The 9,397-nt window shown below is 40.7% G+C and overlaps 2 protein-coding genes across 2 annotated transcripts; one reads left to right on the plus strand and one right to left on the minus strand.

Annotated features, from left to right (window-relative positions):
* Nucleotides 1–458: 458 nt before the first annotated feature.
* LOC126700282 (uncharacterized) lies at nucleotides 459–2,157 on the minus strand. The gene is made up of 3 exons (XM_050398391.1): nucleotides 1,552–2,157; nucleotides 825–1,463; nucleotides 459–737 (listed from the first exon to the last, which is right to left on the minus strand). The coding sequence occupies exons 1-3, from the start codon at nucleotides 1,729–1,731 to the stop codon at nucleotides 459–461; spliced, it is 1,098 nt and encodes a 365-aa protein (XP_050254348.1). The 5' UTR covers nucleotides 1,732–2,157.
* A 4,174-nt stretch (nucleotides 2,158–6,331) lies between these two features.
* On the plus strand, nucleotides 6,332–9,031 carry LOC126700356 (uncharacterized). The gene is made up of 3 exons (XM_050398499.1): nucleotides 6,332–7,080; nucleotides 7,808–7,943; nucleotides 7,994–9,031. Exons 1-3 carry the CDS (start codon nucleotides 6,332–6,334, stop codon nucleotides 9,029–9,031), a joined length of 1,923 nt encoding a protein of 640 aa, XP_050254456.1.
* Nucleotides 9,032–9,397: the final 366 nt, after the last annotated feature.

Genomic DNA, 9,397 nt, shown 5'->3' on the forward strand with positions numbered 1-9,397 from the left:
ATGAACTGCAACTGCACCATTGTGTGCAAACACAATACACAAACTAGACTGCACTATATACATGGCAGACATGAATCTGTCCAAAATACAATTCCCTGCCATAATACACAGATCACAATACACAATTCTTTGACAATACCCAAGCTGCTATACACAAAACACAATACACAAAAACCTTAGCTGCCATACACAAATCACAATACACAAAAACACAAATCACAATACACAAAAACCTTAGCTGCCATACACAAAAACTTCTTTTCCATAATTTAGCCATTGTTCGGGCAACAAAAACAAAAAAGGCCAAAAAGGTCATTGTGCAGTACTTAGCTGCCATTGTTCAACACTATCAAAATGTACATAATTCAGCCATAAGTACAACCTTTCACACTGACTACCACAAAAAAGTTCAAAGATACAAAAAACAAAGAAATGGATATTGCTCAGTCTCCACCAGCTTATCCCATTGGCCCATGCACAGATGACTGGCTCAATGCTTCTCTGTACCTAGATGCATTTCTTGATGCATTCAAAGTCTCACTTGTGACACTCCCCTTCTTTCTCTTCTTTGGATTTCCATGTGTGTTGCTGCTTGGATTGGATGCTGTACTATTGGGGGGTGCACTGCTTGTAACTTGTCTGGTAGTTGCTGCACTGCTTCCAGCTCTCGTGGTGGGTGGTGCCCTTGGTGGATTTGGCTCATTGATGGCCACTCCTCCACTTGGCTCATTAGTTGTCTACAAACAACACATACACTCAAGTTAACATTAAAAAATTGAAACAAGTGCAAACAAAAAAAATTAATGCATAAACAAGTATTATACCTGTTTTTGCCTAGAAATCCTGCTATTTGGACCACCACCAGTAGCTGTAGGCAGTGAAGAATTCCGTCCAACCTCACCTTTGCAACTTCTTTTATTGTGGCCTATCTTCCCACATGACTTGCACCTCTTGGCAATACCCAACCCCTTGCTATGACCCCTTTTTGGTTTATTGGGTTCTCTTGCTCTCTTCTTCTTGGGCCTGTCAGATGGCCTTCTCTTTATTGGAGGCTGCACAGGTGGGAGTCCAGTTGGGTTCCACATATTCTGGCCATTAATGGGATCAATGATGAGCTCATAGCATGCCTTGTATGTGCTGACTTTGTAGCAGTCATTGGTGTATTTCTCACCTGCCTCTCTGTTGAAGAATATGCATGAAATTGCATGGCAGCATGGAATACCAGTGATGTCCCATTTCCTACAGGTACATGTCCTCTTCTTCAGGTCCACAATGAAACTTTGTAGCCCACTCCTAACATCAAATTTTGTGTCAGAAGACCAACAAGCCAACCATTTACTGCTACTCATCTTCTCCCTATGCAATCTTTTACAAACTTTAGGGCACAACTCAGACTCTACCTTCAATATACTCAGTCTATTTTGTTGGGACCTATTCATCAAATACAACCTAATATCTTCAAGCTGCATACATTAACAACCCACGTATTAGTGCATGCTAAAAAATATATAAATCAGACCAACATACATAAAGTATAGGAAATTTGCATACCATGCTAATAATGGGCTTCCCTCTAAATTTTATTATCCTACTGTTGAAACTTTCACACATATTGTTGAGGACAGTATCACTTAGCCCATCACCCCTGAACATGTGTCTAGCCCATATTGTTGTGGTGTGTCCTTTCAGCCAAAAGTATGCACCCTCATCAATATATTTCATCTCATTCATTGCCCTCTCAAATTCATGTGCATAAGTTGCTTTTGCTGCTTTCCAAAACAATTCTCTAATTAGAAGACCAGGATGTTGCTTCCTCAAATTGTTGTACAAATGTCTACAACAACACCTATGTTCATAAAAAGGCCAGTTATCTGCAAATGACTACACTAATCCCTGCCAAATGCAAACAACAAGAAATAAGTATATATACATCACATACAATTGTTGTTCATATTTCTCATGTTATAAACAAACATAAAATATGGAAATACCTTCTGTTGGTCGGATATGAATGTCCACCTCTTGCTATCACCAATGTCAGCTAGCAATAGGTTTATAAACCAAGTCCATGAGTCCTTGGTTTCAGCTTCCACTACTGCCACAGCCAAAGGGAAATATTCTTCATTGGGGTCCCTTGCAATTGCAACAATCAGCTGCCCCCCCAACTTGGTTTTAAGATGGCAAGCATCCAATCCAATTATTGGCCTGCAGCCTGCCAAGAATCCCTTCTTACACCCAGCCCAGCAAATGTACAATCTCTCAAAGTATGGTACTCCTATCTGTAAATCCATTTCAGCTGACAACTCTCCCTCATTATAGGTGTGAGTCTTCATCATAACTGTACTATGAGGACTAGATCTCCTCAGTTTTGCACAATAATCCCAGAGCTGATTGTACTACTCTATGTAAGACCCATCAACAAACTCTTGAGCCTTTTCCCTAGCCCTACAAGCCTTCCCAGCACTGATATTCACCACATACTTCTCATGCACTGCTTCTTGAATATCCTTCAGCTTTATATTAGGTTGTCTCCTCTCCTTTTTCATCAACTTCCTAGCAAGGAACTTGGTAGTGCACCTTGGATTTTTGTAACTCCTGGTATATGTGTGCTCCAAGTTCAAGGTCTTAAGTTGGTAACTCATCTCCCTTGGCAGCTTTGCTAGGTAAGCTGTAAACTTGTAGGGAGGTTGACACTGGGCTCTAACCCTTACTTTATCATTCTTCACAAACTTCACCCCCCATCCACCATTCACTGCATACTCAGTGATAGCATCCTTGAACTGTTGAGGGGAAACAAACAACATATTCTTCTCAAACCTCATGTGTTCAGGATTAGAAACTGGTTTAAACACTGGAAACTTCTTCCTCCTAGTGACATTATCCACATGTCCATGACCAGCATCACCATCACCCTCACTGTCACTATCATCAAGCCCTTCATCACCACTAGATGATGACTCAGTCAGACTTAACAGCTCCCCACTGGTGTAATCTGAGTTCAGTACACCAGCCCCCATCTATTTTGGCAATGTTGCCTCACCATCATTGTCCCAGCTATCACTACTATCTTCACCCACATACCGTTGGTTGGGGTTCATTTCTCTATCCCCTTCCATTTCAGCATCACTAGAACTGTCATTACTATCAGTAGTGACAGCCCCATCACATTGTGGTTCCTCAACAACTGGTTCCTTACCAAGTCTCCTACATCCAAGTATTTCAACATCAGAATCAGAATCAGAATCAGAATCATTCCTACCCCTATCATCCCTATCATCCCTACCCCTATCATCCCTATCATCCTCATCACCCCCATAGAAGTACTGACCATCAAAATCATCATCACCATCATAGAAGTCATCTCTATCCTCATAAGTAGGTTCCCCATCACTAGAACTGTACCACTCAAGCTCAGGCTCAGGCTCACGCCCAGGCTCTACAACAAGGTCCAATGTCACACCATTACCATTATTAACCAGTATAGGGTCATGTACTAGATGCTGGACATATACATGAATATGTCCATGACCCCCCACCAAAGTAGTCATGAACACTGCATCTTTGTCATTCTTGATCAAGTGGAACATCCTACCTTCCTGATCATCCTCCCCAGGTATTGTGTACCACAACCTACTTACACACGTGTACCCAAACTCTTTACAAATGGACTCAATTTCCACCTTAGACCACTTATCAGGATCACAGCCATCTACTATCCCCACATCACCCCCCACATACTTCTCATAATTTTCATCAAAATTTCCACCATGATGCACATACAGAGTAAAATACTCGTCCATCCTGCATGCATGAAAAATTATCTACAGAATATTTTATTTCAATAAAGACAAAACTAAACCAAACAGTCAAACATGCATTGATTCTATATATTCTAAACATAAAACAATGCCAAAACATATAACATTTACTGATAACAGGGAACACACATGGTCCACCGTGATCCTTAAAGGCCAAATAGAAAAATACAAATAAAAGCATAATAAAGCACTCAAACTGTGGTACATAATCGATGAGAGAGACAGAAAGCGTTAAAAGTAAGACAGAGACAGATATACACACATTCACACCTTTTCGAAGAGAGTCAGATACACACAAATACACACACAAATAGAAACACACAGAGAGAAATAGCTTCGCACCTCGCAGATTATTAGCTCCGTTGTTCTAACTTAGTATGATTTCTCAAATTATGGGTTTTCAGTTTCAGGGAAATGGGTTTCAAGTTGGATTTTGGGGAATGTAACGAGGATGAAGACGACACGGGCTTTTGGGAAAGAACACGATTTGGGATTGTTAGGGTTTCGTTTCGTTTCCAGGTGAACATGATTTGGGATTGTTTGGGGATTTTCAGTGAAGGAGTGAAGAGTGAATAGTGAAGACTGAAGGTCGTTTATGAGTTCAGTCAGTCATGAGAGGGTTACGTGTGGGCTAATTGGGCGGGAAGATGACGTGGCAGGAACACGTGAGGGTCATGTGAGGGTTAAGTCTGCGGGAGATGAGGTGGCAGGGTCATGTGGGTGTAAGTGGGACACGCTGGCTTTTTAATTATTATTTTAATAAATGGGTTTGACAGCTAGGACCTCCGTTTGCCACCTCAGCATTTTCTGTCATTGGGTTGACGGCAGGGACTATTTTAAAAACAATTTTTGAAAATCAGGGACTGGCCTAGGACCTAAATTAATTTAGGGATCAAATTGTAACAAGGCCCAAAATGTAGGGACGAAAAGTGCATTTTCGCCTAGAAAAAAAGTTTGATAACACAAGTACAAACACAGCTAAAACAACACTTAGACTATCATATAGATGCCACTTGCCACAAAAAGATATACAATACAAACCAACTAAACCAACACAACACTAACAACAACCCGAAAACTGTTGTTTAAATACCCTAACCGAACAACACTTAAACAACAATAACACTTAACACTTCTCACACATTTTTTTATAATACTCAAACATGTATTTCAATAACGCTTAAACTAAAATAACAATTTTTAAACGCTACTATCAAATGGGCCCTAAGTGTTGGGAAAAACAGTATTGGTAAAAGCACTCTTTAAGCATGCTTGAGCTCAAAGCTCAAAGCCCCAAGGCTCTAGCGCTTTTTGCCTCAAAATCTAGGCTCATTTTAGGCGTGACATTTTTGGAAAAGCTCAAAATGTGCTTTTTGGCACTTTTTTTTTTCACCAAAAAAGAAAAAGAAAAAAACCAAAATTGGATTAAAACTATAGGATCTTGACATTATTGATATAAACTATTGATTTGACATATTTTTAGTGTAACTTACTGATCAATATATATATATATATATATATTTATTTATTTATTATTTTGAGTGTAACTTGTCCTGAAACCCACAACCTCCCAGTTCTTTTCTATTTTTATTTTTTCTTGATTTTTTCTCCTTGAAACAGTAACCCACCTAGCTTCTTCTTATTCTATTTTTTCCTTTTTGGACATCTGATTGGTACCAATATAAAGTACTATTCTCTCTTTTTTTCCTCTCACTCACTTTTTCTCTTCACGCACAATCACAAGATTAAATTAATATATATATTTTTACAACCTATGAATAGTAAGGTTGCATATCACAAGATTAAATTAATATATATTTTTTTACAACCTATGAATAGTAAGGTTGCATATATGCAACCTTGCTATTCATAGGTTGCAAATTTTTTTAAGTTTACAAACCCAGATGGAGTGGGTTTTAGGTGGTTTGGGTTGTAAAATAGCAACTGGGGGGTGTTTATACCCCCCAATGCTAGTGCTCCTATTCATAGATTGTAAAGAAAAAAAAAATTAATATTTAATCTTGTGGTTGTATGTGAAGAGAAAATGATAGTGGAAGGAGAGACGTCATTATCTTGAGAGAGAACCTTCGGGAGAAAAGTTTCATTGTTCTGTTCTAGGGAATGGAAGCAGAGTACTCTCCGCCGTTTTAGCAATCAAGGGAGGAAGAAGATGAACTTCACCGTAGTGTCAAGAAATACAAAGATAGTAATGGTGCAAGGAATTTCACACAGCCAAGAACTCTTGTGAGCTATAAGGATAGTTTTCTAGGGGATATACCATGAGCATATGAGCAAGCTTTTAGACTTGAGAAAGGTTGGGAGGAGGATTACGAGTTGGATTCGGAGCTGGAGCCATTGATAGAAGGTATGGTAGAAGTTAAGCTCTCAAAGGAGACGAAATCTCGCATTAGAGCACCGTGGTCCAAAGCACTGATAGGTCTGTTGGCTTCCACTACCTTACTTTCAAGATCAATGCTTTGTGGAAACCATCGGCAAAACTGGACTGCGTGAATATGGGGAAAGATTTCTTCCTGATCAGATTTAGTAATAGTGATGACTATGACAAGGTGCTGCGAAGGGGTTCGTGGTTTGTCGGAGAACATTTCCTTGCTATCAGGCTGTGGGAGCCATATTTTAAAGCATCAGAGGCTAAGCTATCTTCAGTGGCTATGTGGGTAAGATTACCAGAACTTCCGATTGAGCTCTACGATGCTTCAATGCTCAGGGAGATTGGGAGCGCTATTGGGCCAATGCTTCGTATTGACTCTTACACAACCTTTGAATCTAGAGGCAGTTATGCGAGATTATGTATCCAAATAGATATTGATAAACCTCTCATCAAATCCATATGGGTAGGTAGACTAATACAACAAGTCTTGTATGAAGATATTTCTTCTTTGTGTTTTTGCTGTGGCCGCTTGGGACATAAGCAAGACAACTGTCCTTATCGTGTCAAGCATGCAACGAAGGAAGGAGATGAATCAAATTCGTTGACTCCTAATGAAGCCACGCAACCTGTCCAGTCCGATCCCAACTATGGGCCCTGGATGGTAGTTACAAGAAAAAAGAATACCAACACGCCAGGCCGACCACATGGGCCCACTCATCTGAGCCAAACATTAGCAACGGGTCTTAAGGGCAATTTGGACCTTCCAGAGGCGAACACTTCAAAAGGAATGGAAAAAAATCTTAACAAGTCAAATCCTAGGGATTTGGTAACATCCTCAGCTGAAGAAATACGTGTGGAGGCAGCACAAAACACGTAAAAAGCTTCTGACGAAGAGGTTGAGAGTGGGATGGAGATCTGTCTTGAAGCTTCGAGTAGTGGGATAAATTAGGTACTATTGCAGCCCGATGCGACTAAAAGCAAGAGTTATCAAAAGAGAAAAACTGTAGGAAGCAAGAGTTTAGGTGTAAAGGGTACAAAAAATCTAAAAGGTCCCAAAGTTCAAAAGCGTATATATTCTGGAGTTGAAGTCACTGGTAGTGAAGAGTTTAAGGAGAATGGAAGGGTTTATTCTGGGAATGGGTTCTTTACCCCGAATCGGATAGGCCATGTGGTACAGGAACAAGGTTATGGTACTTCTAGACGAGGTGATAGCTCAGATAAGGGCGGCTCTGACAGAAACTAGGGGTTGGTTCAAGGAGGAGTTGGGGCAAGCGTGGAAGCACCTATTTCCCATAACCCCAACAAGCATCAGATCAAGGGACCTAGTTCTGGATCACCTTGCGTGGAATCGCACACCCAACCTGTGGTGGAAGTTTATCACGGACATCCCGGTGGTATTGTGGGAGATGGCGGGCGAATTGAGCAGGCAACAACGGCCATCAGTTGTGCCCCACTAGGACGAATCAGGATGGCTCATTCAAGAAAGGAAGCTAGTGGATTGTAGAGGAACGGTTACAACTCACATGGGGAATCATCCAACGTTGAAGCTGATCCAACTTCTAACTCCAGTCCAGATATGCGACACTCTCCTATGTTGCAGGGAGGACATAATGAGCATCCTAAAGTATATGATGATATGGAAACCAGAGTGGATGGGGTCCAAAGATTTTCTGAGGAGGATGGGATGGAGTATGGTGGAGGAAGCCATGATGAATTCTAATCCACAAGAGATTGAGGTTTCGTTTGGACAATATGTAAATATGAATATTCTATTGTGGAATTGTAGGGAGCGTTGAATGCTGATTTCAAAAAGAGGATTTTTGAAATGACTATTAATCATCACCCTTCTATTATGGTGGTCACTAAGACAAGGGTGGGAGGAGACATAGCAACTAGGATCATTGAAGAGCTACCTTTTGATGGTTGCATCACTACTGACACCATCGGCTATGTTGGGGGGCTTTGGATTTTATGGAAGAAGGAAGATGTGAAAGTTTTACTTCTTTTAGCTGCGGAGCAGGAAATTCACGCTTCAATTAAGGTGAGTTCATCTAATTTTACGTGGTTAATTTCTACAATCTATGCTAGTCCTAGGTTAGCGAAAGGACGGATTTTATGGAATAACCTTAAAACTGTTGCCCATCTCCACAATCTTCCTTGGCTCATGTTAGGAGACTTCAATGAAGTGTTATGTGGGGATGATAAGTTTGGGGGGAACACTGTGAATATAAATAAGGCATTGGAGTTCAAAGATTGCCTAGACAAATGTAATATGTTGGACTTGGGATTTGTCGGTCCAAGATACACATGGACAAACCGGAGGCCCATTTCAGCTCTTATACTAGAAAGGATTGATAGATGCTTTGCCAATCCATCTTGGAGAACTCTTTACGCGGAGGCTGCGGTGACCCACCTTCCTAGAACCTTTTCTGCCCACTGTCTAGTCTTACTTGAGCTTTGTAGGCCCAACACTAATAACTTAGGTAAGCTATTTCAATTCCAAACTATGTGGCTTCTCCATCCCGGCTTCCCTAAAGTTGTGCAAGAAGCTTGGCTTGAGGATAGAGAGCTACAAATTGCTATTTCAGATTTTGCAAATAGGGCTAAGAAATGGAATGTAGAGGTGTTTGGAAATCTTTTCGCCAGAAAAAGAAGAGTTCTTGCGAGACTGAATGGCTCTCAGAAAGCGTTAGCTAATAATCCTAATGATTTTCTACTGGCATTGGAGGAAAAATTAATTGAGGAGTACTCTTTGATTTTGATTCAGGAAGAGGAATATTGGGCACTGAAATCTAGACTTAATGTGGCCACCTTTGGGGATTGAAACACTTCCTTCTTCCACATGTCTACGGTAGTGAGACGTCATAGAAATAAAATCCGATGCATCAAGGCCTTTGTTGGAAATTGGATAATGGATGAAAAAGAGATTAAGGAGCACATTAGGAATGGCTTCAAGGATTTGTACACCACGGAGTTATGTTCTGTCCCTGTGTCATCCGCTGTTTCGGAGTTTGCCTGTTGCCACCTCTCGGATAAGGAGAGTATTAGTATCAGCAGAAATGTGATGGATGAGGAAATAAGGTCCTGCCTGTGGTCCCTCAAGGCTTTTAAGGCACTAGGCCCTAACGGACTACATGCTGGGTTTTTTTAGCATTTTTTGGCTGATGTTAAAAATTCTGTCTGCTCTGAA

This window comes from Quercus robur, chromosome 1 (assembly GCF_932294415.1).
Source record: "Quercus robur chromosome 1, dhQueRobu3.1, whole genome shotgun sequence".
Taxonomy (NCBI): domain Eukaryota; kingdom Viridiplantae; phylum Streptophyta; class Magnoliopsida; order Fagales; family Fagaceae; genus Quercus; species Quercus robur.

Bases quoted from the DNA above. Each gene is read 5' to 3' on its own strand.
- LOC126700282 (XM_050398391.1), bottom strand. From the start codon at position 1,731: ATGAATGAGATGAAATATATTGATGAGGGTGCATACTTTTGGCTGAAA. The intron at 1,464-1,551 runs GTATGCAAATTT...TAATGTATGCAG, and splicing joins GGAAGCCCATTATTAGCATG to CTTGAAGATATTAGGTTGTA. The intron at 738-824 runs GTATAATACTTG...TGTTGTTTGTAG, and splicing joins GGATTTCTAGGCAAAAACAG to ACAACTAATGAGCCAAGTGG.
- LOC126700356 (XM_050398499.1), top strand. From the start codon at position 6,332: ATGGGGAAAGATTTCTTCCTGATCAGATTTAGTAATAGTGATGACTAT. The intron at 7,081-7,807 runs GTAAAAAGCTTC...CCTATGTTGCAG, and splicing joins GTGGAGGCAGCACAAAACAC to GGAGGACATAATGAGCATCC. The intron at 7,944-7,993 runs GTTTCGTTTGGA...GTGGAATTGTAG, and splicing joins CTAATCCACAAGAGATTGAG to GGAGCGTTGAATGCTGATTT.